At 39.0% G+C, this 27,983-nt stretch overlaps 2 protein-coding genes across 2 annotated transcripts; one reads left to right on the top strand and one right to left on the bottom strand.

Moving 5' to 3' along the window:
* Positions 1–11: 11 nt before the first annotated feature.
* scyl3 (SCY1-like, kinase-like 3) lies at positions 12–11,854 on the bottom strand. Its single transcript, XM_037674692.1, has 14 exons — positions 11,597–11,854; positions 11,328–11,509; positions 9,424–9,609; positions 9,105–9,218; positions 8,900–8,956; positions 8,700–8,802; positions 8,501–8,612; positions 8,344–8,421; positions 8,120–8,259; positions 7,843–8,033; positions 7,513–7,684; positions 6,058–6,222; positions 5,187–5,977; positions 12–599 (listed from the first exon to the last, which is right to left on the bottom strand). Exons 2-14 carry the CDS (start codon positions 11,493–11,495, stop codon positions 549–551), a joined length of 2,328 nt encoding a protein of 775 aa, XP_037530620.1. The 5' UTR covers positions 11,496–11,509; positions 11,597–11,854; the 3' UTR covers positions 12–548.
* Positions 11,855–15,226: 3,372 nt separating this feature from the next.
* lpxn (leupaxin) lies at positions 15,227–27,683 on the top strand. The gene is made up of 9 exons (XM_037674691.1): positions 15,227–15,239; positions 16,064–16,149; positions 16,446–16,510; positions 20,907–21,003; positions 21,334–21,594; positions 21,678–21,851; positions 22,263–22,344; positions 22,422–22,570; positions 27,417–27,683. Exons 1-9 carry the CDS (start codon positions 15,227–15,229, stop codon positions 27,681–27,683), a joined length of 1,194 nt encoding a protein of 397 aa, XP_037530619.1.
* Positions 27,684–27,983: the final 300 nt, after the last annotated feature.

Raw genomic sequence — 27,983 nt, 5'->3', positions numbered from 1 at the left:
CAACGCAACATAAATCATAATGTGAATAAGGAGAGTAAAGCACTTCATACAGTAAAATGTTTATTTCACCATCAACAAAAGCTTAAATAATGTTTTTCCTACCTCACATTTATTCCAAGTGCAAGCTTTTAGTAAATCAAACTTTATTAAAAATTGTCCTGCAAAAAGTTTATCTGGAGCTTAATGCCTAGGTAATTTGGCACATTTAAAGGAAAAAAGGCAGATAATTCCCCTCTATTTAGGATTCTTTATCATCTTGAGAGGATTATAGTCAGTTGGCAAACCAATTATAAACTGCTTTATTTGTCAAAATCCAGCACCATTGGACAGCCATCTTTACCTGTTCAAAGCAAGATCCTATAGTAAATGTACCGATTAATGTCACATATAGAAATCAGCCCCTCCCTGTTTTTACTGCATTGCTTTAGATAAGAAGCTACTTTCATTTTTCTGCTCTGTGGGGAAGTGGCAATCCAGATGTGGTGGATGGATTAAAGGTCTCCAGTGGTTAAAAGTTTTACTTCAGATGGACTTTGGGTCAAGCGTCATCACCAGGCGCTCTCCTCCCAGTCTCCATCTCCCCAGCCGTCTGTTTCGGTCTTCAAGAGAAAACAAAAAAGTAATGAATGAACAATCATTTAGTATTTGTGAACATTTCACTGGCAGCCAATCGGAAAGATGAGCATGGTGAAAAATATTTCAATATATTACCGGTATTATAAAATATATTTTAAAATAATTATTGAAAAATAGATTAATTACAGTAATAAAAAAATTGATAAAAAAAATTTTTGCTTTTTTTTTAAATATTCTCTCCAGCTTTCTGAGCACCCCCCCCCCCCCCTCCCACACACACACTTTGAAAAACACTGCTGTAGATGATGTCCCCAGGTGAACATCAGAAGAACTGTCATTTTTGCCAGGTACATTTTCATCTTTAAATAACTTCTTGGTCTGTTGCCTTCATACATCTACATGTCTCTGTGTGAGTGCAGCTACAGCGTGCACTCTCAGGACATTATTACCTGCAGTGTTCCCTCAGTCCGGACTGAACTAGGCAAAAGGGCCTTCTACTCTGCTCTTGGAATATCTTACAAAAAGACCTGAAGCTCTCGACCTTGACCTCTCTAAGTGGCTTTAAGAATCTGTTGGACTCCTGGCAAGGACCAATGCAGACATGTTCCTGTTTTTAGTTTTCTACATTTGCCTTATATTCCAGCTGTTTGTTACTTTTTTTGCCATCTTATTTGTTAAAAAAAATCTGTAGGCATTTTTGTGGCCGTCTATTGTCGCTGTTGTCCATTGTTGTCATCATTCTTTGTCGAAATCAGGTTTCTCATGTAAATGAGTCCTCGAGGCTCAATGGGATTTACCTGTCTAAATAAAAGTTGAATGAAAAAATCATTTTTGCCAGAAGATGTTTTGCAGGTTGAGTTGGGGAGAGTTTGTTTCCAAAGAGGAACTCTACTCTAGATTTGACTTTGGACAGCAGTGTTGATATGAGTTTTGTATAAGAGAAGAATTGAGCCAAACCCCAAGGTATTTGTAACTGCTGGCAAACTGGACCTTGGAGACATCCAAGGAGAGGATTTTCTGAAGGCAGACAGTTTGAGGAAGGTTTCTGTTAGAGAGCATGCATTTTGTTTTCAGAGTGGTCAGTTTTGAATGAAGATTACAAAAAGGATGCTATTGAAACTAATTTTAGTGCAGAGAGGGCAGAGTTAAGCGAGGTACAAGTGTCATCGGCGTAAAATGTGTGCGAACAAGAATTCACAGACCAACAAAGTCCATGCTCAATAATCCAGGTTTACAATCCAACATTTTTAGTCAGGTCATCTGGACAGTTTCTTTTTTTGTGCTGAAACGTTTCACCTTCCACCCAGAAGGCTTAATCAGTCAAGGAAACACACAACACAAAACTGATTCTTCCCCCAACAGTGACCATCACTCTGGGAGGAGTTCTGCCCGGCATTCGGGTGATCCTACAGACCGGGGGGACCAAGAGGCCAGCCAAGTCTGGGTGGAAGGATCGGACGGCATCTGTAGCCAGTTTCTTAGGATCCACTGTGGGATGGACCTTTACAAGAGATCCTTCCTGTCTACAGCCATCAGTGTCTATAACATCTCTTAATGATATGACAATGAGTTACAACAACAAATAATTTCCCTCTGGGATTAATAAAGTATTTTTGAATTGAATTGAATTACTCCAAAGTGGAACAAACCAGTTATGTTGGTGCTAAGATAGTGTCTTTGGCATTTCAGCACAAAAAAATAAACTATCCAGATGACCTGACTGAAGAATTCACAGAATTTGTTACATTGTTGATATGCTGAAAACAAGGGTTGGACTGATATGGAGCCTTGGGGAACGCCTTTGCCGATGGGTAGTGGGTCTGACAGGTGACTCCTCCCTCACTGATTGCGCTCGCCCAGAGCAGTAGCTTTTAAACTAAGCTATGCAACTCCCTGACAGACTGATGTCTCTTAGCCTTTCCAGCAAGATGGAGTGGTCTACAGAGTTGAAGGCCTTAGCTAGGTCAATGAAGACCGCAGCACAGTACTCTTCTCAATCGCACAATGTCATTACAACCTCAAGTGTGGCAATGGTACAACTGTGCCCTGACCTAAACCCTGACTGTAGAGGGTTGAGAACATTGAGCATTTCCAGATGGTTAATAAGCTGTTTGTTGATTAGCTTTTCAAGGATTTTTTTAGACTGTGTCGGACTTGTGATCTGTTGAGGGTGTCCCTCGCCTCTTGCAAGGTGACTGCTGGATATGGGCACCAGTGACCTCCACGACCTAAATAGGAAGAAGTGGGTCAAAGATGATGGATGGATGGATTTTTGAGACACATGTCAGGATGGAAATGGGTGTGTAGCAGCTTAAGTCAGCAGTGTCACCTCCTTTGAACATTGGGTGGTGACTGCAGCAGATTTTCATTTTTGGGGGAACATTCCAGTTTGCAGCAATAGATTTAACAAGTCACATGGGGGTTGCGATGATGTGAACACTGGTTTTCAAAAAGAAAGGGTTCACCCCATCCAGTCCAGCCAGTTTGCTGGGTGTCCAGACTGAGTAGTTCAGTCAGTACTTCACTCATGTATGAGCAGAAAGGTCAAGGGAGTGTCTTGAGGCAGGTGGGCTAGATTCAGTTTGGTAACAGGAGAATTTGTTAAAGAATTTGGAGTATTACCATTTACACAAGCAGTTTTAGCAAAGTAATAGTTGCTGAATCAAATATACAAGAGAATCACCACCATTATAAAAACAAATTTTTGAACATCTAAACTGGTTAATTGAGATTATTTCACAAAACCAAGATTTTAAGATTTAATATTATGTAATCACTTGGCTAATCGGCTCAGTATTAAATCAACTAAAAAAAGACTGAACCTTCACTTGTAGGTGTAACATTGTTTCATTTTTTTTACCAAATAAAATGCTTATACACTGCCTGGCCCAAAAAGAACGGTCACACACTAATTTTTCATGGGAGCACCTTTAGCTTTGATTACAGCATGCATTCACTGTGGCATTGTTTTGATGAGCTTCTGCGATGTCACAAGATCTATTTCCATCCAGTGTTGCATTAATTCCAAGATCTTGCATTGATGACTAGGCACTAGGCATGATGGGTGCATCACTTCACCTGCCTCTCTTCTTACCCTGATGCGTCCATCACTCTGGAACACGGTAAATCTGGACTTATCAGACCATATGACCTTCTTCCATTGCTCCAGAGTCCAATCTTTATGCTCCCTAACAAACTGAAGCATTTTTTTCCAGCTAGCCTCACTGATTAGTGGTTTTCTTAAGGCTACACAGCTGTTCAGTCCCAATCCCTTGAGTTCCCTTTGTAATGTGCGTGTGGAAATGTTCTTACTTTCACTATTAAACATAGCCCTGAGTGCTACTGTTGTTTTTCTTCCATTTGATTTCACCAAACATTTAAGTGATCGCCGATCACGATCATTCAGGATTTTTTTCCGGCCACATTTCTTCCTCAAATATGATGGGTCCCCACTATCCTTCCTGTTTTTAATAATGCGTTGGACAGTTCTTAACCCAATTTTAGTAGTTTTTACAATCTCCTTAGATGTTTTCTCTACTTGATGCATGCCAATGATTTGACTCTTCTCAAACAGACCGACATCTTTTCCACGACCACGCGATGTGTCTTTAGACATGGTTATTTAAGAAAAGAGAAGCAACTCATTGCACCAGTTGGGGTTAAATAACTTGTTGCCAGCTGAAAGATAATCACCCATGCAGTAATTATCCAATAGGAGGCTTGTACCTATTTGCTTAGTTAAATCCAGGTGACAACTTTTTTTTTTGTTTTGCTCAGGCAGTGTATAATGCCTACACAAAAAATGAAGTGTGGAAAAAAATATGCTCTCAGGTATGCACTGTGATAAGAAGTTGCACTATAATGGTGGTTTAAAATGGTAGGTGGGGGTGGGACATTTGCTTTCGACGTGTTGAGTGTTTACAAAGCACTCAAGTATACAAGCTATTTATTTTGTCCTAAAATTTATTTATTTTCTTTCGGCTGTTCCCTTCTTCAGGGGTCGCCACAGTGCATGAAGACTTGGCGATTGTTTTTATGCCGGATACCTTTCCTGACGCAACCACAGACCACCGAGCTACCACAGCCCTCTGTGTGGAGCAGAGAGCTGCTATCTAGGGCATCTAGGGGAGCAGATAATGAGGGTTGAGGGCCTTGCTCAAGGGTCTAGCGTGGGGCAAATGAAAGTGGAGGCAGTGTTTCACCTTTCCCACCCACATTTTGATGTTGTCGGTACGGGGAGTTGAACCGGCGACCTTCCGATCACAAGCCCACCTTCTCTAACCTCTGCGCCAATACTCCCTTTATTTCATCCTAAAATAAGTTTCTTAACTTAACTTGTTCTCTTTAATGCCCTAAAACTGAAAAGAGTACCAATTTGCTTATGATTTTTTTCTCAAATTCATGTTTACCAGAACTATCAGACAGGATTTTTTGCAGGTGTATCAGTTAGTTTAGGGCTAACATTTTCAGGTGACAAAACCAGTTAAGTAATATTTAGTGTCATGTGAAAAAAACTTTACATTAATATAATTATACCTTAAGAACTTCATGCCATTACAATGAACATTTCAAGCTGAAAAATATTCAAAAGTACTAAAAACATCACAAACCTCAGACAGGTTGGCTGCTGCAAACTTGGCAGTAAGTGTTGAAGTATCAAAAAATGAGTCAGTCTGCAGAGCTCGAGTGTTTGTTGGAGAGGCTCCAGATGGTCCTGCATCACGTGCACTTTTCTCTATTGGCAGTAGAGCTGAGAAGGACAACTTAATGTCTGGCACCATATCTGCAAATAAATCCAGTTCTGGGTCTTCCACTACCTTTTTCTTCACCTTGATGGTAAACTCATCCCCTAGACCTTGAGTTCTACCACAGACTTGTGGCACTGCAGATTTGTGCTCTGGGACTGATGGGTAGTGTGACTTCTGAGAAGCAGTTTTTTGACCCCGGGCATTGTCCCATGATGGAGGACTCCTGCTCTGCATTGACTCTTGCAGTGTTGAAGTCAGTTTAAGGGGTTTCGAGGAACCGAGCTTCAATGTTTGAGGAGCATGTTTAACAGATGCACTAGTACTCCCTCTGGGAGGCATAAGAACGACCGAGTCTGCAAAGGAAGCTGTAGGTGAGAGATTTGAGTCAGTGTCCTCAAAATCATCCCATGGCTCCTCTTCTGTGTTTTCCTGTGTCAGCCTGGTGCTCACTGAACCAACTACTTCTGAGGCTTGAATGTGAATCTGTACTGGTTTTCCTTTTCTTCTTTCGCCTTCGTCACGGTCACTCCAGTCAGGCCAGTCTTCCTCTCCACCCTCTAGTCTGTCAGTCTGTTTTGAGCTGTGAGACAATGGTTTTATCTCACCGTCCTGATAAAAGCCATTCAAGGGCAGAGACACATGTTGCATGACATCTGGAACACAGCAGAGAAGACATTAAACTTCATCTAAACAAACTAACTTCATTTATATTAATGATAATAAAGGCTCTTACCTGATGTTGGTACAAAAACTCTTGGTTTCTGTCGAGCATCTGCCAAGTTCTCAAAGTGACTGAGGACCAAACTCTCAGTTCCTGATGGTTTGGGGAAGAAATTTAAAGCTTTGGTAGGCTGAGCCATCTGAAGGTGGGAGCTTCCAACTACATGGATAGGAGAAGCTAAGAAACACGGATAAAGAAAAATTATTGCCATTCAACAACAGACTGTTCTAATTACTGGTGATATTTAACGCAATCAATTTGACCTGTTTTCACGTTTCTTTACTAACTGTTTAATAATTTTATTCCAAGGTTGTATTTGTCACCCCAGTTTAATACGACGGAGCTTTAGAGCCACGCTACGAAAAAAAACCCATTACGAACAAGAATAAAGTCATAATATTATGAGAATAAACTTGTAGTATTATGAGAATGAACTTGTAATATTATCAGAACTCTTGACACAAAAAAAGTGATGAATGTTGACGTTGGCAGTACAATAGCAGGGGGCCCAATGAACTGTGGTATATGGATTCTTATGATAAACTGAAGCCGTATGACATTGTAATAAATGGCTGCACTGACGGATTTAGTCGTGACATAATGTGGATAGAGGCATATTTCACAAAACAGTGACCCAAAAGTGATCGCGGACAACTTCATAAACACAGTGACTCACATTGGAGGCTGTCCACAGCAGGTGCGAGCCGACCCAGGACGTATGACGAGTTTATTCTCGTAATATTTGGACTTTATTCTCATAATCTTATGACTTTTTTTCTCATAATGTAATTTCTTTTTTCTTAGTGTGGCCCTATAGCTCCGTCGTAGTTTAAAGCACAAATAAACTAGAAATTTAGTTTTAAGACCAAGTTAATAAATAAATGACGACAAAGAAAACCTCACTACAGTGATCCCTTACTTATTGCAGGGGTTATGTTCCAAATCCGTGAAGTAGAGGCATTATTTTTTTTTTATTATTCATCTATATTTAAGACTTTATAAACCCTTCCCACACTCATAAACTTTTCCCACCCTCTTATAAACACTTCATATGCTCTTAAACATTTTGGCGATGAAGATGATGACGATGAGATGAATGTACAGTACACACAATATAAAAACAGAGTTTAAAAAACCCACGACACAGTGGAGCCTCGATATAGCGAGGGACGACTGTACATTTTGAAAACAATAGTTCAAATTTTCTCTTTTTACTTTTATCACTGCTGATTATCCTTGTAGTTTTCTTTGAGAAAGCTCCGAATTTGGCGTTTTAGAGGTTTTTGATTTACAAAATCATTTGACTCAGTGAATTATGTGGAAAACATAAAAAAAAGAGAAAAGTAAAGTCCAATTTTGGAAAACAGAACCCTGAAGACCGCACATTCTATTGTCTTCAATTTGTTTTATAATTGTTGTCAAAGTTATAGGTAGACTAATTTATCTGTAATAAATGTTTTTGCTTACTTTCAGGGGTGACCTCTGTAGACTTTGTGAAACTGGGCGTGGTGCGTTTAAAGACCTTTGTTCTTTCTCCGCCAACAACCACATGAGCCCCCAGCAGAGGTACCAACACCGCCAAACTCTGCAGCGTCATGGCAACCAGAGCATCATTGGTGTCTCTCAATCCTAACAAAATCTGCAAGTGACAACAGACAAAATGTTAAATTAGGATTGGAACGAGCACAATTTGTGGAGGATTTGTTGAACTAATCTCTCCACTCGTGTTGTCACTTAAACCATCACGATGTTTATAAGTAATGAGAAAATTAAACGTATTTTCTGCTGGCACTTCACCTGAGGTAGGATCTGGTTTTTAAGTTCATCATGGGAGAAGAATCCAGCGTAGAGGTGGATGTGAGTCAGTAGCACAATCTGGACGTGTTCCTCTTTGACTTTGTAGAGTTTTAGAAGCTGAGGTATCACATGTTTATGGTAAAGAGCCACAGACAGCAGACAATTTTCATTGCTACTACCATGATTGGCATCTGTCCACACAGGTAAAAAAACAAAAAAACATGAGCAAATAATCAAATCTTTAAGTTTTTAGTTACGTAAAATAAAAGCTTATTACCCTTCTTTGGCCTTAGAAGATGAGGGAGGAAACTCTTGACTGCCATGGGTTCTGCAAAAACCAGTGAGTTGAGAAGTTTGGGGGTAAGACGTGCAGCTATCAGCTCTTCTGGAAGTGTCTGGACACGATCTAGAAGAAATCTAAAAATACACAATGAGCATAGAATGTGAATACAAACCCAAATTCATAAGACCGAACCTCATTTATATTGAAAAAAATCTCACTTAAAAAATTCATTTTTTTCCTCTTCTGTCTTCAGGGTGAGACTCTTCAGAAAATTCATCACTTCTAGAAAGTCATTCCTATTCATAAGAAAAAACAGGAAGTTGTTGAGGACATTTCCATCAGTCCAAACTGATAAGACTGAAAGCGCACACCAACCGGAAAAAGTCATGAGTCAGTAAGGAGCTGAGTGAGGGTCGAGCCATGGGGTCAGAGTTCAGCAGGCCGGCCTGCAGAGTTTTTGTGAGACTGTCGGACAGCTCCCGCGACACTTGAAACGACAAAAAGACCAAACATTTGAGAACGAAGGTAAATGTGACGAGATGCAACATGGAGTCTGAGCTGGTTCTCTGCTCACCATAACCATTGAGCAGAGGGATGAGAGCCTCCACCATCATTCCAAAAGAGTAACAGTCCCGAGCATGAGCATGTGTATCTGGGAGGATTTCAAAGTCTTTAACCTGCCAAAAAAAATAAAAAAAAATAATAATTTTGCTTAAAAAACTATAAAGTAAAAGGAAGTTCATAAATTCATTCAGGGTAACATTTTAAACTCACCTGCTCTTCAGGAGGAACATAGCTGGTCTCTCTTGCATTCTCGATGCTAAGGAGAAACTACAGAGGTGAAGACCAATCAAAATTATTTAACTGATATTTTATAAAGTGAGCCCTACAATATCTGCTACTATGAATCTTTACACAATTAAATAAAGGGAAAATACCTTTCCAAAGTTTGTCTTGGCAATAAATACTAACTTTTTACCTCAGGAGTTGCTTCAGAAAACTTGCATACAGTCTCCATCCCTCCCAGTTTCCAATGACCATCTTCACTGACAAACACAGATGAAATGCAGACGTTGTTGTGGCTCAGTTTACCCTAGTGAATGATAAAGTAGTTGTTTATCACAGGCTGAAAGGCAAACAAAATGTCCAAAAGCTAGAATAAAACATTAAAAACTGCACTTCAACCGTCTTCTTTTCTGATGCCATCTTAAAGTGTTATTTTTAAATCACATGTATAATTGACAACACAGGAATTATATGCAAATCAACAAACGCTAAAGGATAATCGTCTTGCTCACCCTGTCATGCAGAAAGACAAGCGCTTGCAGGATGTCATAGATGCCTGCACAGATTTCCTCAGGGGAGAGACTGTCGAGAAGCAGCTCCAAGGGCTGCACATGCTCTGTTACCAGATGGATGCCACCATCCTGCACAGAACAGGACAGGAAGCGCAACAGGCACGGGTGCCGTAGTGTCTTTAAATGCTGAAAAAGAAAAGAAAATAATTAAGGAAATATACCAGTACTTGAATCCATCTGGTCTCAATCAATATGTGATTTTCACATGTAAAAAAATGAATAAACAAACAAAACCAGCACTTTAAAGTAAAACGCAGAGGGGTTTTCACATTTCTTTTGGCATGAGGGCAGAAAATTGTAATAATTTCATATTGAACTTTGTGTGCATGTTTTAAATTGTTTAGATTTAACATAAACAGGATCCAAAACATTTGACTTATCTCATATAGTTAATAACACTGTTTACTTACTATTTTTATTATGCAGTATAAGGATAAATGACCAGTTGTGTTGTACTGTACTCTCTTATTTTTATGTATATGCATGTGTATAACAATAATCCATTTCATTTACTGGCATCTTTCAAAACACTAACACATTATAATACAAATGGGTAAATTATAACAAATTGACAAAGATGATAACAAACTAAATAAAATATGTATATCTACACAAAGCAAAAAATAGCATATTTATAGATTTAATCAAGTAAATAACAAAAAGCAACATATTTTTCTTAAAAAAACAAAACTACTTTATATCCTGATATTTACTCATTAATCCAGGTAGAAAAATCATGTCCTTTGGACGGATTAAAAAAAAACTTTATAGTGCTTAAACCCCACAAACATGTAAAGCCTAAAGAAAATTTAATTGTACTGTTTTCCATGTCATCAACTAATACTAAATGTGGAGGGACATTTTACATTAAGCAAAATATTTGCTCTGTGCCAAACTCAATATGCACAAATTACTCTGCACAACCACATCTGGTGATTTTACAAATGACCACATTAGTAAAAGTAGACTGGGTAATATTTGCATTGGAGTTTTCAGTTTTTTTTTTTAAAGAATGATGACATGACTAGAACACACCAGACAACATTACAGCCTGATCAAGAAATCTCATCAGAGACTCTACTTCCTCAGGCGACTGAGGCGAGCTGGTCTGGGAGCTCAGTCCTCACCTCCTTCTACAGGTGTGCAGTGGAGAGCATCCTGTGCTTCAGCATCAACGTGTGGCATGGAGGCTGCACAGCTGCAGAAAAAAAAGTTCTGCAGAGAGTGGTGAAGGCTGCACAGAAGTCTGTTGGAGTCAGCCTCCCCACCATCACAGACATCTACACCTCCAGATGCAGGAAGAGGACCACCTGCATCATGAAGGACCCCACCCACCCAGCACCCCCTCCCCCTCCCATCAGGCAGGAGGTTTTGAAGCACGAAGCGTAGAACCACTAGACTGAGGAACAGCTTCTACTGTGAATATGTTAGACATAAATCCAGAAGAATCACTGTAATGCCACTTTAATTGGGATTGTCACTTTATCCATGCTGCTGATTTCTTACCTTAAGCTGCTATATTCATACCCATCTACTCACAAAACTCATGTTCAGGATACTGTTTAATACACAGTATTATATTACATTATTATTGTTTAGAGTATATCTTAGTTTCTTGTATACTGTTTCTTTTTTAATACTTTATATTTTTGGGTGTAACTGGGACCTCGAGTACACAACTTTGTTCCACTCCGTGTACCACATGTGATGTGAGCGACAATAATTATTGTCATTCAATAATATGTGTATTACTATGTAAATATTGTTCTTTAAAGAACCTTGATGAATGAGTGAAAGATGCAATTGTTGCACTGAGAACCCGAATGAGGCCTCACCGTACACACCTTGGCAGCTTTGTTGACTTTGTCTTCATTGCCCCGCTTGTGAACAAACACGGACGCAGGCTTTCCGTCCTGGAGAGCCGCCGAGTACATGGTGAGTCCAGAGGGCAGCGTCATGAGCGGCTCCCCCAGCAGAGTACAGCCCCGCAGCGCGCTGCTCTCCGCACCCATGGCCCCGCTTCTTCCTGCTCGACGGCCGAGACAGAAATCAGTACGACCGCCTATCGTTCAAAACGCACACGCAAACACCTGTTAGAGTGAAGTGGACAAACCTGAATTACCGCACCAGCCGCTGGATGTGTGCTGAATTAGCTCGTGGTGTCGGCTGCCTTTGCTGGCTAACTTCGTCACAACGTTAGCCAGCTTGTCGATAGCTCGTTAGCCTCCAAACCGTCATGCTCCCCGTAGTTTGGCTCTAGTTTAAATAAACGATTTACAATATATGACTGTTGAGAAACTAAAACTTATTTACGAGTATTTTTTTGTACGGTTTGTGGTCAAACCAGGTGATGCTAAGCCAAGCTGCTGTAAACACAGACCATTTCCGGTAAAAAGACGAAACCACAGAGCAGGGGATATCGTTGTTTTTATTGTTAGTTATTAGTGCAAGGGAGTTGATTTAAAAAAAGTTTGAATAATGTAAGTTTTACTGAGAAATACATAAAAGTATATAAGCATAGAATATTTTAACAAAGTTAGAAACTGAAAGACTTAAACACGCAAAACATATCTCGAACTCCCCTGCTGTTTTACATAATGGTTGCAACCGAAGTGGTGCGAGTTAACGGAGATGGCTGGCATATGGTGCTGAAAACTAAAATAGAAACTGCAAAAATATACTAAAAGTAAAACCTGAAAAGCCTCTACTGCTGCCTTTATGTCAAGAAACTGAAGTAACAAGTATCTATGACAGATAAAGCCTGTTTTAAAGAGCTTAAAGAGATAAATGGGCATGCACCATTGGTTGGTTCTCTATCTTTCAGATGTGTTCAACATAATGGTATTTCCTCCAGTTATTTAACAGTCAACAATGGTGTAGCACAAGGCTCAGTCTTAGGACCCACCCTCTTTACAATCTACATAGGTAATGTAGGTCAGAGCATCCCTGATGTATCCTTACACTTCTATGCTGATGACACAGTTGTTATTGTCGAGCTAAAACAATTGCTAAGGCTTTCCAGCTTTTGCAGTCCGCTTTCGACATCATCCAGTCTGATTTGTTCCATCTCAAACTTGTCCTAAACGCTGACAAAACCAAAGGGATGCTTTTTTCAAACAGGAAGTTTGTCCCAGCAGTTCTTCCTCTGATTTTATCCTCAAATGGTGTTCCTATTGAGTTTGTCGATTCCTACAAATATTTGGGTATCTTGGTCATTCACATCTCTCTTTTAAGCTTCACGTGGAAAACCTAGTAAGGAAACTGAAAGTTAAATTGGTTTCTTTTTCAGAAATAAATTCCGTCTAACTCTGAATGCTAGGAAACGCCTTGTAACTGCGACTTTCCTTCCCTTCATTGACTACGGTGACGTTATTTGCCCGTACATGAGTGCTCCTACAAGAACTTTGCAGATGCTGGATGCTGCCTATCGGTGCGCTAAGATCTATAGCTGGCTGTAACCATCGTACCCACTACCCACCATTACACCCTGTATTCACTGGTTAACTGGACATCATTAACTTCACGCAGACTCTCCCACTGGTAAATTTTCATCTTTAAATCACTTCTTGGTCTGTTGCCTTCATACATCTCCTCCTACATGTCTCTGCGTGAGTGCAGCTACAGCGTGCGCTCTCAGGACATTATTACCTGCAGTGTCCCCTCAGTGAGAACTGAACTAGGCAAAAGGACCTTCTCCTACTCCGCTCCTGTTTCCTGGAATATCTTGCAAAAAGATTTGAAGCTCTCGACCTTGACCTCTCTAAGTGGCTTTAAATATCTGTTAAGTTTCTGGCAAAAACCAACGCAGACATGTTCCTGTTTTTAATTTTCTACACCACCTTACAATCTAGCTGTTTTTTGTTACTTTTCCTTTTAATTATCCTTTTAATTGTAATTTTATTTTCACTTGTTAAAAAAATAAAATAAAATGTGTACGCATCCTTTATGGTTTTCTATTGTTGACGTTGTTGTCCACTGTTGTCACTCTTTATTAAAATTCAGGTCTTTCTTGTAAATGAGTCCCCGAGGCTCAATGGGATTAACCTGTATAAATAAAGGTTTAATGAATGAATGTCTGAAAATGTTGTCACCCCTGAAGTTTTCAGAAAATCAAAAATTTCTACCAGAAAATTATTACAATTACACATTTTGTTATACACATTTATTTTCTTTGTGCGTACTGGAACTACACAAACAAACAAAGAAGCCTAAACTGATATAATTTCACGCAAAACTCCAAAAATGGGCCTGACAAAATTATTATTAGTGTAATGTGAGGGCTCATTGTGTGGTGATTAGATCACTCCAGATATAACGATGATCAGAATGCAAGCAGATTACTTTAACAGCAATTCAACCAATCTTGGCACTTTTATTATTAATATTTTTTTTTATATATTTTTCTCAATCTTCACACTTTATCCTTGCACAATAACCACACTTTCTGGTCTTGATCTCACATGACCTAATCTAGCCAATCAGAAGCTAGATGTAAGATAAGTACAGTAAATGAAGCACAAAGGAAGATACAATAACTAATTTTTAACACTTTCAGATGCTGCTGAACACATCTTAAACATGTAAATTTGTAAATAATGATTCTGACCATAAATGTAAATAATAACCACTGTGAAATTCTATATTATCAAACAGAAAATACATATGAATTAACCTAATTTGTAAACCGTATACCGTATTAATATGAATAATTTAATGACGGTGTGACCTGGAGGGGCGTGACTGGGAAGAAAGGCCTCTCTGATCTAATCCTGAGCTGTGTTCTGTTGTTGGACTTCTGTGCTAGTCACTGTCCATCACAATCATATTCAAACATGGGTGTCCACAAGTGCATGATATAATGTAATATAGAATACATTTGGTTGCACACACTTTGGAAAAAATAACTCAAACCAATCGTTTCTCTTAGCTTCTTTCCCCTCTCAGCTGTAATTCTGGACCACTTTTCTTTCCACTGAGAGGAGAAATCAGGGCAGACACAAAACGTGCAGTGGAAAATATATCTCATACCTGGCCTGGGAAAGCCTCTGGATGAGCTGGAGGAGGTCATTAAGGAGAAGAAGCTCTTATTTATTTATTTATTTATTTATTTGTTTATTTACTTGTTGACATTGCTCAGATCATGCGGACAACTGTGCAGTTTTACAAATGAAAAGAGGAGAATGTGAAGTTTGATGAGACAAAGTCACACATTATGCAGTTGATATGGTGTTATTTGGTGTTTTTAGTGTGCTTTTGAGAATTCTTGCAAACACTCTACAATCTGTTATGCATGTATTTTAACATAAGCTTGAGTTCGCGTAAGCAAGTTATTAATTTAACTTCATACAGGAAAGCACAAACACAACATAAGTAAATAACTCTCACTTTACAAATACCCATGTTAAAAGTAAAATCCCCATACAGTTGGTAAAATAAGTTCAGCATTGCTATTAACACATAAAACGTGTAATAAAATGATATATTCATCATCTTCACAACTATTTAATAGAAAACAGTTCCTGAGCACAAACATTAGCTGTAATCTTTGTTCAAATCTCACTCATACAGTCACATATTTCCTGTTCATCTAGAAAAAAAAAAAAAAAAAAGAAACCCAAAGGAAGTGGTGATTTCAACCTTACATGACAAACATCTGGTTACCCAAGTGACAAACGAGTAGAAAACCCACACACACCATCTCACACACACATTTTCAACATTTGTACTGAAAGCGGGAACTAACATGGATGAGCTTGGTAAGATATCTTTAAATAATTTTTACATAAACGATTACTCCAAAACCAATCAATTATACAACTTATTACGGATTTAAAATGTGAGCGATGTTAAAAAAAAAAAAAGGAAGTCTGCTTATGGAGACAGTTTACTCAGCTTGTGCACTGTCCTGTATTTACTGTACACTTTTATCAGCAATTAATTTTATGGTTCCTACTGTTTATTTTGAAATTTATTTTTAACACACAGGTCTTTTTAAAAGCTCCTAAAATGATTTTAACTGATAATATTCATTGTAATATTTAAAATAAATCTAATCAGGTCAAAGAGATTAGGACTTTCACTTCACCAGAATAAATGCAGTCATGGTAGTTTCACCATGCTGAAACACTTTCTGTCTTTTTGAAGCTAAACTTTCTATATAATGTTCTTTTCAATACAAAATATTTTCTCTTGCTCTCACATATAATAGTTGTAAAAAAGTGCAGATAATGCATGGTTTATTTTTATCTTCTATGTTCTGTTGATGCATGGTTTAAAAAATTGCAAAGAAAGATATTTTGGGTTCAATATTTATCCTTCAGATTCTTGTGACATTGATCACAAGTTTCACTTCTGCAACATTTGATGCCACCACTTCCTGAGGAAGCCGATGTGAACCAAACAGCCTCAGTTCACCGGAGCAGGAAACATTTCGCTCTGCAAAAACCAAACATGTGTTCACTGGTTGACATAAAACATGAAGGGATCAGTGGGACAGAACAATGTGCCCAGTTGTTGCATGAACACTGTGCATGTGAGTTGATGATTGATTAAAAGATGGCTGTTTTTTATCCTGCCACAGATATGCTTTTAGAAGAGCTGTCCCTGAATCTATCAGGGTCAGGCAACGCTGAAACAATGAGAAACAAAGATATGTCTGATGGAAAGGTGAGCAAAAAAAATAAAATAAATAAAACTACAGAAATCACATTTTCTGCAAACATGAAGTATGCTGAATGAGTTTACTGAAATTTGCTGAGCAGAAAAAGCAAAAAGCAGCAAAATAAACACAGAAACAATAGTGTGGAAGCTGAACAATCATTACACAAATGTAAATATATTTCTGGCTAAAGTCAAATCTAATTTTATTTTCAACTGATCAAAACTTTTTCCATTTTGAAATGTAATAAAAACAAAGTTATTTTTCATCACATTCCTGAAACATAATTTGAATTTCTTTGCAGGTTTCAGATGCAGATTTGTCTGGATTTAGTGAAAAAGAAAAGTCCGACTGCTCGAATGTGTACAGGTGAGACACAAACTCCAGGTCCTTGTTGTCACCTTGAACAGCTTCAATATGTAAAGAGTGTAGAAAAAAACAAAACTAATTTAAACTGACAGTATTTCAAAATCTGGTTGTCTCATTTTAAGACAACTTTCATGGAAAATATGACTGAACGTCAGCATGTACTAAAATATTTTTTAAATGTGTTATGTCCACCATGAACACAACACATTAAAGGAGGCCATGAGACACAAATAAGGAAGGTTCAAACATTCATTTTATTTTTCAGCTGGTTCCTGGAAAAAAAAAAAAAGGAAAAATACCAGTGTCCACCAAAAGACACAAAAACCCAAAGTATTAACTTAAAGGAGGACCTGGTAAGCTGGCCAAACCAAACAAAAGATACAGCAGCGGGCCAACCTTATCCAGGGCCGTCGAAGCCACTGCTGATACCAGACTAAAGCTACAAAAAACTAAAAAACACCTATTACAAAAGGAAGAGCGAAAACAGGACTACCTGTCCCACCAGGCCAAAATTACAAAAAAAAAAAAAAAAAAAAAAAAAATCATACAAAAGTCAACAAAAATTACCTGTGGTGGCTGAGGCCGCCCACAGCAGGCCACAGCTCCAGGACAATGACAAAAAACAAGATGACCATAAAGACTCCAGAATAAAACAAGGGCAGCAAAAAACAAAACAAAAAAACAGTCCAAACTAGAGTTCAAAAACCAGTGCCTCTGTGAGAGGCAGCTCAAAAGTGTGGGTGACAGAGAGGAACCAAAAAAAAATAAATAAAAAAAAATAAGGGGATGGGGGGGTGGAGAACTCCCTGGGACCAGCCTCTTAAATATGTGGGGCAGAAAAGGGACAGCTCAAAACAATTAAAGGCTAATCAGCCAACCCAAAACATGTCCCAAGGACAAAATAATAAGGCCACCAGGTACATATGTCAAATCATTTAATGCAAAATTGTAAACATTTTTGAAACTTTGCCTCTTCTCAAAACTTTCACATCACGTTCCAAACATGTTTCCAAAATAAATGTGGTATATGATGTAAAATAATCAGTTGCTTTTAGTAAAACGTTTGTTTTTCTTGTACCATCTTAAAAGCGTAAACAGCTAAAACGGATACAGATAGTTTAATAAGATTAAAAAATATAACATAGCTTCTGGGAAACTGCCTTGATTGTATTATATATCACATTAAAACAGAGCACTTTAGAAAATATTGTTCATAGCTTTAAATTATGGCAGAACATTCGAACTGAAACACAAAGCAGGAGGCTGACAGGTAACAAAGAACAAACAAGACAGAAGCAGGAAGACCCAAAGTGACAGAAAAACAGCTGATTCAGAGTTCATCTGATAAAACAAAATAAAATCAAAAGATAGAAACAGGAAGAGTTGGGTAACCACGAGAAAAAAAGAAGTAACTGAAGGAAGTTATGAGAAATAGCCTTTGGTAATCCAAGAAACAGTAAGGTGACATGGAAAACAAAAACGAGTAATAAAACAGAAGACATAAACCTAAAACAAATAAACTAAAAAGGACTGAAGACTTTCTGAAGGATGACCCCCCCCCCCACACACACACACACACACACACACACAATAAGAATCCAGGTCACGACAAGTGAATGTAAATAGTTTTTGCATTTTCCACAACATGTTCAGTTCAATTCACTTTATTTAATCAGGACAGTGTACAGTACATTTATAATGTTAAAGACTCTCGATGCACACCACCAGATTTAGTCTTGTGCTAATTCTCATCTGTGGTCCCTCCAGACAATAAACTACATTTAAACCATCCGACATCAATGAAACTAGGAAAAAAAAAGACATTTAACAATTAAAAACACACCCCTACCACCATTATTAAAAGTACACAATATTATTGATTACCTAATAAAATTTAGCGACTGCAGTGTTGAGTAGATTTGAGATATTAAAGGTATATTTAAAGCTAATTAAAGCTCTACAGGTTTTATGGTGACCAGGAGAGATTCCACTGAGCTCTTTCTTTAACAGAGAAAGCTGCTGGTCCGAAGGCCGAGCATCAAATGGGAATTGTTCATTTCTGTGTGGATGTTCTGGTAGTGCACATAGACAGCAGAATGGTGAAAAACTAACTTTGCTAAAATGATTGACACTAAGGGCGGTATGGTGGCTCAGTTGGTAGAGCTGCTGCCTCTCAGCGAGCAGGTCGCCTGGGACCTTTCTGGGTGGAGTTTGCATGTTCTCTCCATGCATGCGTGGGTTTTCTCTGGGTACTTCGGTTTCCTCCCACAGACCAAAAACATGCATGTTACACTGATGACTCTAAATTGTCCCTAGGTGTGAGTGAGAGAGTGAATGGTTGTCTTGTTTGTCTCTGTGTGTCCCCCCTGATGGACTGGAGACCCATCCAGGGTGTCCCCCGTCTCTCGCACAGTGATGGCTGGACATGGGCACCAGTGACCCCCGTGACCCAAAATGGAAAAAGCAGGTAAAGATAATGGATTGATTATTGGCACTAAACCATTTAAAATGTTATAATCTGTTCCCATGTTTGAGAAAGCTCTAAAATTCTCAAAAGTTAGAAGCTTGTGTTTCTGTACATTCACACAATGATGTCTTAAAAGCTTTTTGTCAAAGTTTTTAGACCCTAACGGTTTTTATTGTTTATGAATTAACTTGTCCCTAATGTGTAAAACAATATGAAGTGCGTGAGAACATGAATGCACGAATATCTTGGCTGCTTCAAATGACTAACAAGATCTAATATGTCTAATACTGACCAGGATCATGTGTTTTACAGTTTGTGACTTTTTAAATTTAATGTTTCTTGTAATTGATTTTGAATTTGACATATTGACAATTTTGAATTGACATATGAATCTAATTAACCCAGGGCAGCACGATGGCGCAACTGGTAGAGCTGCTGCCTCTCAGCGAGCAGGTCCTTGGTTCAAACCCCGGTCCGGGGGCCTTTCTGGGTGGAGTTTGCATGTTCCCTCCGTGCATGCGTGGGTTTTCTCCGGGTACTCCGGTTTCCTCCCACAGACCAAAAACATGCATGTTAGGCTGACTGGTAACTCTAAATTGTCCCTAGGTGTGAGTGAGAGAGTGAATGGTTGTTTGTCTCTATGTGGCCCTGCGATGGACTTGCGACCCGTCCAGGGTGTACCCCGCCCCTCGCACAGTGATTGCTGGACATGGGCACCAGTGACCCCCGTGACCCAAAATGGAACAAACGGGTAAAGAAAATGGATGGATGGATGGATCTAATTAACCCCTTAATGATACTTAAATTCAGTCACAATATCAATTTCCATCCATCCATCCATCTTTACTTGCTTCTTCCTTTTCCGTGGTCACCGATGCCCATGTCCAGCCATCACTGTGCGAGAGGCAGGGGACAACCTGGACAGGTCTCCAGTCCATCACAGTATCAATATCAATTTCTTTATTCTTAATATAAATGTTTGCATTTGAAGTGTCCAATGTAGTCTCATAGAAAAACATACCTTTAGTTTTATTTACATTCAGAGTGAGACAAGATTGGTCTAACCACTCTACGACACCCTCCAGAGCTTTGGTTCATTTCTCAGCTGCAAGTTGGGCCAGTTTACCATTTGTGTTTAAAACTGTGTGCAAAAAACTGTGTTAAACCTCATTTTGCAAAATATAACAATTCTCTGAGACAATGCTCTTTTTGGACTGTTTGAGATAAAACGTAAGAAACTTGTCATGCAGTTTGAAGGCTCTGAATATAACTTTCACTTTGGACATGATAAAGTGTGTGTGTCTGTGTCATGTTGTGAGGAACCGTATCACTTCCTACCAACGCACAACTGAAAAGCCAACATCTACAATTAACTTCAACTTTGGAGCAACTTGAATTAGCATCCAGACCAGAGCCATCTAGATCTCATTTCAGCTAAACACTTTGACTTCCACCTTAACCAACACAGCATGATCTAGCAGTGAAAAAAAAACAAGTATTAAATATTAAAATTAACTTGTGTTTTTATGACGTCATTTGCTGATATGTTTTTTTACATCTTTAGGCTAATCTCAAATGAATTAACGTGTTTAAGGAATTTCAAGTCAATATATTATGTTTCTATTTCAATTACACACCTGTTTTCAATTGCTTTAATAGTACGGCTTTGTGTGTTTTCTTACTTTTAGCTTTATTATAAAGACATATGTGCATGCATGTTATGTAATTAGTAAGCTACTGTCACAATTCCAGAACCAAAGTTTATTTAAAAACTAAAGCCATAAACTGGACCCTGGATCAAGTAGTCTCTAACATTTAGTATCTTTGTGATGTTTTTGATTGAATGGGTTGGTCTGAGTTGATAAGATTGAATAATTTTAAATATTTTGCTTTGCTTTACTGTGAAATTTGTCTCTTTATTGAACCTAGTGACCTGCCAGCTCCTGTGCCAGCTTCTCTTGATCCCGACTCACCCACTCAAGAACTGAACTCTGTCCTGCAAGATTTAATGGGTCTAGCACAAGCGGTCAGTATTCTCTGCAGATGTACGTCCCTATGTACCTGTATATCACATTAAACTGACTTTGTATAATTAGTACTCATATTCTCATGGAAAATTCAACATTGTTCAATACATTTTTATATTTTTATTATTAAACGGAAGGTACATGAAAGGTTTTAAATGTGAAATAAGTTAACAAGGTTGAACAATAGAGGGCAGCATAGCATTGAAATCGGCATTCCACAGCTCCAAATAAGTATTGAAGTTTGGTTTGGTTAAAACTTTTAGCAAACAAAGAAATAAAAAAAAAAAAGGATAAACAAAATACACATGTGTTTGTGTTCTTTTGTTTAGAACCAACTGCCCGGAACAACTCCCCCAACACTGTTTGAAAAGCAATCTGTAAAAAGAAAACCTGAAGTTGAACAGCAGGATGAAAAGCAGGACAGCAGCAGCAGTCCAGCTGGTTCAGGTGAGACAGCCTCATCCCAGAGACAGAAAACAGACACCATAGACGACCTGCTGGGAGGACTGAGCTCTGACCTGGAGAAGATTGGCGTGCGGACCACTGAAAAAGGCCACTGCGCTGCGTGCAACAAAGGCATTGTTGGAAAGGTAGGGTGCAGACCCCTGAGACAAAAATTACAAACCAGTCTCGGTTTTTCACGTCTTTATCCACCCTTATTTTCCGCCCTTAGATGATCACAGCACTGGGCCAAGTCTGGCACCCTGAGCACTTTGTGTGTGTGGTGTGTAAGAAGGAGCTGAGCACGACTGGCTTCTTTGAGAGAGAGGGACAGTCTTACTGTGACAAAGACTACCATCAGCTGTTCGCGCCACGCTGTGCCTATTGCAAGGGGCCTATTCTGCATGTAAGGGAGCACAGAAAGATAAAAAAACATTCCCCCCACATCACACAGATGTGATTTATAGAGAGCATCTTACTCATAAAACACTTATGGACCACCACCAATACTTTAATTTAATCAGTCACATTTTATCCACAAAATGATCTTTATAAGATTGGATGATCACATGATGTAGAACGTGGTTGTTTTTTCTTAGATGACACCACATTTTGATAATAGTTACAACTATATAGGGGGACCTTAGCTTGGGCTCACCTCAGGCTGCAGACCAAAAACATAAATCAGAAACTAATCTGGCATCTTTGGTTATTCTCTTCTCTCAGTTCGACTTTTTAAATACGTGGTTGTGACACAAATCTTACTGGTCTTTAAGATCAGTCAAATAAGATGTTATATTTTTGGCTTGTTTCTCAGAACATCCTGACAGCTCTGGACCAGACCTGGCACCCGGAGCACTTCTTCTGCACACACTGCGGAGACCGCTTTGACGCAGAAGGTGAAAAAAGACGGAAAACGAATTCCCCTTTGATGGAGAAGTTTAGCACACAATTGAGTTTATCCTCCATCTATCAGGTTTTCTGGAAAAGGATGGGAAACCGTACTGCTGCAAGGACTTCTACCACCTCTTTGCTCCCAAGTGCTCGGGCTGCGGCGAGTCGGTGAGGGAGAACTACCTGACTGCAGCCAACGGCACCTGGCACCCAGAGTGCTTCGTCTGCACAGTGAGCCCCTCACACAGACCACACGCACACAGCCCTGGCTTGCATACCAGTCTGAGAATGACTGAGAAAGATACCCGCACACTTGCTTTGTTTGCATTGTTTTGATCGCAGTTCTGATGAAAACCATATGCCTGATGCATATGTTACAGTTGAAGTGTTGATGATGAATCAAGGAATCCATAGTCCTCTTTCATGTCCTCCTCACAGTAACTGTACACAGCAGCTGGCTGAATATTGTTCAAATTTCAGTTTCTAATATGTGAAATATAAAAAGCTTAATTGTATTTTAAAATTTAAAATGGCAACTAAGACAAAAAAAATCAAGTTCAAGTTGAAGTTTAAGGTTCTTTATTGTCATTCACATCACATGTGGTACATGAGGTGGAACGAAATTGTGTACACAGGATCCCAGTTACATCCAACAATAGCAAAAACATAAATTGTAAAAGAAACAGTACTAAGGATCTAAAGACGTAATAGTGCAAACAATACACTGAACAACAGCAGAAACAAAATATATCAGCAGCACGAGATCAGCAGCAAAAAAGTTCCTAAACAAGTTTGTTTAATACTCTGATAGTTCAGATATTTAAAAATGGGCTTCTGTGGTAAAATGATGAATAAATAATATCTTGTGAATGACCTCAGTTTGAAAAGATAGTTTCTTCTTAGAACAGTTCATTCGGACATGACTGACAAGATGGTGGTGAGATCATGCAGGGCTATTTTGATTTGCCATTAGCTTTTCAAGCTGGTTAGAATAAAAACACAATTCATCTGTCTAGTTATCAGACATCTCCAAAATATTTTTTTTTTTTGTTAAATCCATTATAATTAACACCATAACACAAAACATCAATACGCTAATAATGATTTACTGTACCACCACTGCTTTCAAAATATCAACATTGTATTTTGTATTTATTAGTGTGGTTAGTCATCAAGGTCCATGCTCAGTAATCTAAGTAAAATATCCAACAATGTTCAGTCAGGTCATCTGGACAGTTTCTTTTCTTTTTTTTTTTTTTCCTTTAGCTGAGAAACATTTAGTTCTCCATCCGAAGGACTTCATCAGTCTGAGAAGTCCCCACTAAGCAGTGTGGTTAGTGTTTCTCACTGCTGGACAGGAGGTCAAACAGTTTATAAAAGGAAAGGAACATTCAAAGGTGAAAAATAAATTGTTTAGATCTCATGTGTGAGAGAAAAAAACAAGCTCCTATTTTTTTCTAATTATGATTTGTATATCCAATTTCACTGCAGCTCATTCTTCTCACTTGTAAAAAATTGTGTTGCATGAGTCATTAGCCTCCAGACCCAATAAAAACTGGAGCTCCTCTGGTGGCAAAGTTGTTAAAAAGATTTACACAGTGTTATTCTTATTACAAAGTGCCTATCAATTATTTTTGATAGCAATTATTGCTATGAAAATGCTGTAAAATGATCAAACACATCAATTATTTTTAGTGGGATTGTTTTTTTTAGGAAACAACTTTTTTTTCAACAATTTTTGACAACTGTTTTTTTCTTTTCTCTAGCTGACTTACTAAAAAAAAGGTGTTACTTTTGTAATACTTTTGACTGTTCCACAGGCATTCCTGCCTGTGGCCCTAGAGTTGTACTTGTTTCCTCTCCACTGCGGCTTACTGGCACACAATAAATGAAACACAGACAGCGGTAATGCTAGGAGTTGCACCTGTGCTTTTACTGCCATGAAATCACAAAAAAGTCTACCAAGGGAAACATGTGACCTTGCTGTGCTGAATGTCTAGTTCCAGTTTCTGTTTAAGTTGTTAGCTGACACATGACTGTAAATCAATTTTTAAAGCTCTATGTGGTTTACTGTCTGTTCAAAATGTTCCATCAAATTATGTAATTTACACCACAAGTTTGCAGATTCAAAAATGCCACAGGATTTTTAGATGTAAAGTCAGATTATAACCATATTTTGGTTAACATTGTAAGGTTAGACTAGTTTAATGTACCTTCAGAAAATCTTGTATTATTCAACCACTTACAGTAGAAATCCATCCATTCATTATCGTTACCTACTTCCGTGTTTCCTGGTTGCTGGTGTCCATGTCCAGCGTTCACTGTGTGAGAGGCAGGGGACACCCTGGACAGGTCACAGAGACAGATAGAGACAAACAACCCAACACACTCACTCACAACTAGGGACAATTTAGAGTTACCAATTAGCCTAACATGCATGTTTTTGGTCTGTGGGAGGAAACAGGAGTTCTTCAGAAAAACCCCACATATGTACAAAGAAAAAATGCAAAACACCCAGAAAAGTCCCCGGCTGGAATGCCTTACTCTTCTGCTTGTTCAGTTTCACTTCAAACTCGTGTCCTCTACCAGAGGCCTGGGCATTTGAGGGTTCTGTGCAGTATCTTATCTGTTCCTAGCCATCTTTTCTTCTGGACAATGATTTCTGAGATTGTTCCTGGAATCTGTGACCCCCAAACTGGAGTCTTCCTCTAGTTTGGGGGTCAGCACCAAGTGCTGCATCAAGTGCTTGACTACTGGGACTACTGATGCCTTGAGTCTCCACAACTTGTGTATTTCCTTTTTCAGCCCTTGGTATTTCTTGAGATGCTCCTTCTCCCTGATATTACAGCCTATTGGGATTGCTACATCTATCACCACTGCCTTCTTCTCTTGTTTGTCGACCACCACAGTGGTTGACTTGTAGTCACTTGCGATGGCTAATAAGTGTTGATTAGCCATCACTTGTTTTGTCAGTCTGAATCTGGAAGTCCCAGAGTATCTTAGCCCTTCCATTACCAACACCCTTGGTGGCGTCTCCCACTTTGACTGTGTTTGTTTGTCTCTCCTTTCTGTCCTCTCAAACCAGCTGGTCAAAGCAGATGGCTGATTGTCCTGAGCCTAGTTCTGCTGGAGGTTTCTTCCTTTTAAAAGGGAGTTTTTCCTTTCCACTGTTGCCATTGTGCTTGCTTAGGATGGGAGACTACAATGAAGCCAAGATTAAACTTGTCTGCTGGCCTCCTTAGATAGAGAATTTTACTAATTGTCTTTTTATGTATGTGAATGTTCCTGTAAAGTGCCCTGAGACAACTTTGTCGTGATTTGGCACTATATAAATAAACTGAATTGAATTGACTGTGGGACCTCAGTCCATACTCGGCACAGATGTTCCTGTAAATTATTCCAGCCATTGGTTATGGTGTTTCATGTATGCTTTGCCTGCCTAAATCTTACATTCTGCTATTATGTGTCAGACTGTCTTTGAGGCATCATTGCATAGCCTGTGTCAGGGGAAAGTTGTATATGTAAGTACAATGAACATTTCATTGTACTGTTAATCTTGTGTTAACCTTGCATATAACAAATAAACACAACTTGAAAAGTATTTACAGTGTGATACTTCATTATATATTGATCCTTATGTGTGATTCATCTTATTCTGTGTTACTGTGGTCTGAATGGTATGTTATAATGCTTTCATGTCATTGGTATCACTGTTTGTGGAATGACAGTGCCAGTAGTAGATGGCTAGAATCTTATTTACTCCCCCCCCCAACACACCCCCTCAACCACAAGGAACCTTGAGGATTGTTTTCCATTCTGTGAGACTGTTCTTCCCAGTAGCCAGCTGGGTTTGGTTCTGAGGCACCCTGATGAGGTTCTATAAAACTAACCTTTTCATTTCAGGAACTTAGAATGAGCCAGACAGAACAAGACATGAATAAGTTCAGTTGTGATGCATTGACTCTGTGGGTTTGACCGTTCTCCAAAGCTTTGTAATAAATTTCATGAAGTCTACACCTGAGCGTCTGTGAATCAGTTTATTTTTCTCTGACACCTGCATCTTAGGTCTTGTCTGGTATGAAAGATCCTGGCCTCTATTGCTCTTGTACTCAGGGCCTGTTCTTGAGCTGCTATGATAAGGGTCTCTGTGCTGTACTTTATTCAAGCCCTCTCTGGCCACTGGTAGGATTTGTTGACATCAGCCACTTCTTAAATCTTGCGGTGGTACATGCCATGCAGGGGCTTATCTTTCCATTACGGCTCGTCTTGTTCCTCCTCTTCCACATTGGGTTTCAACTGCCACCTAAGACATTCACTCATCAGTTCATCATTGGGGGCTTCCCTCTTGGTGTACTTCAAGATCTTAGATCCAAATGGCATTCCAATGTCCTGTATCCTGGTGAGGTGGATCAGTGAGATGTCTTGCTCATTTTTGGCATATAGCTTGATGATTGTTCCACTCTGTAATCGGTATCCATAGCCACTCTTTGCAATGATCTGACTGAGGGGTTCAGACCTATGCAGAACAGGAGTGGGAGCAGTGCATCACCTTGCCATGTGCCACATTTGATGCTGATATGTGCAACTGTGTCCTGTATGAAGGCTCTTTGTGTTCTGTGGATGTTATCCACGTGTGTGGCGTGGAGTCATAGACTTTCCTGTAGTCAATCAAGGCATTGCACAGGCTTGTGTGTCTGGTCTTACAGTGTTGAGCTATGGTCATTCTATGAAGGCGTTCATAGCACTCCCCAGCATTTATGCTCGATTTTTCAACTCAAATCATCTCATGTTGAGAAGACACAGGGTTAACTCAACATTATCCAGTAGTTGATGTACATCAAGAGAAGATTTAATGAAAGTTTCATTTTAAACCTATCCAGTGGTTTATAAGCTATTTTGCTAACAGAAACAGTTTACTCCAATCATCAGAGATGGACAATAATAAAGTAACTATGCACAACTCTTAAGGGTTAAAACAGAAATAGAAGTAAACATTTAGTTTATATAGTTTTGTAGACATTAACCTTTGAGCTCATTGACACCTTGTCTTGCTTTCTTCTTCTGCTTTTCTCTCCAGGACTGCCTGAAGCCCTTCACTGATGGCTGCTTCATGGAGATGGACGGTCGACCCCTCTGTGCGCTGCACTTTCACTCCAGGCAGGGCTCCCTGTGCGGCGGCTGTGGCGAGCCCATCATCGGTCGCTGCATCTCTGCTCTCGAGCGCAAGTTTCATCCCGAGCACTTTGTGTGTGCATTCTGTCTGCGGCAGCTCAACCAGGGCATCTTCAAGGAGCAAGGAGGGAAGCCTTACTGTTCAGTTTGCTTCAACAAACTCTTCTTGTGACACAATTTTTGCAAATAACATATGGACCATGCACCTGACACCACTGTCATTGTTAGAGATGCTGTTTGGTATAAATTATAAAATAAAGTGGGAACTGTTTTATCACATGAAAGAGGATCTATTGTTGGTCTAAAATATTATTTCAGTTTTACGGCTAACTAAAGCATCCTAAAGGTCATTATGGAAACTAAAATAAAGAATTACTGAAGCTTGATTTATGTCATTGATTATGGTTTTAGCATAAAATGGAAATATTGAACCTGAACTTTGAAACGTCCTAAAATGTTTGTCGCTGTTAGT

Source organism: Nematolebias whitei, chromosome 3 (genome assembly GCF_014905685.2).
Source record: "Nematolebias whitei isolate Nwh7 chromosome 3, NemWhi1, whole genome shotgun sequence".
NCBI classification, from domain to species: Eukaryota; Metazoa; Chordata; class Actinopteri; order Cyprinodontiformes; family Rivulidae; genus Nematolebias; species Nematolebias whitei.
Note: the sequence above shows the minus strand (reverse complement) of the source record. Positions and strands in the feature narration are given on the sequence as shown.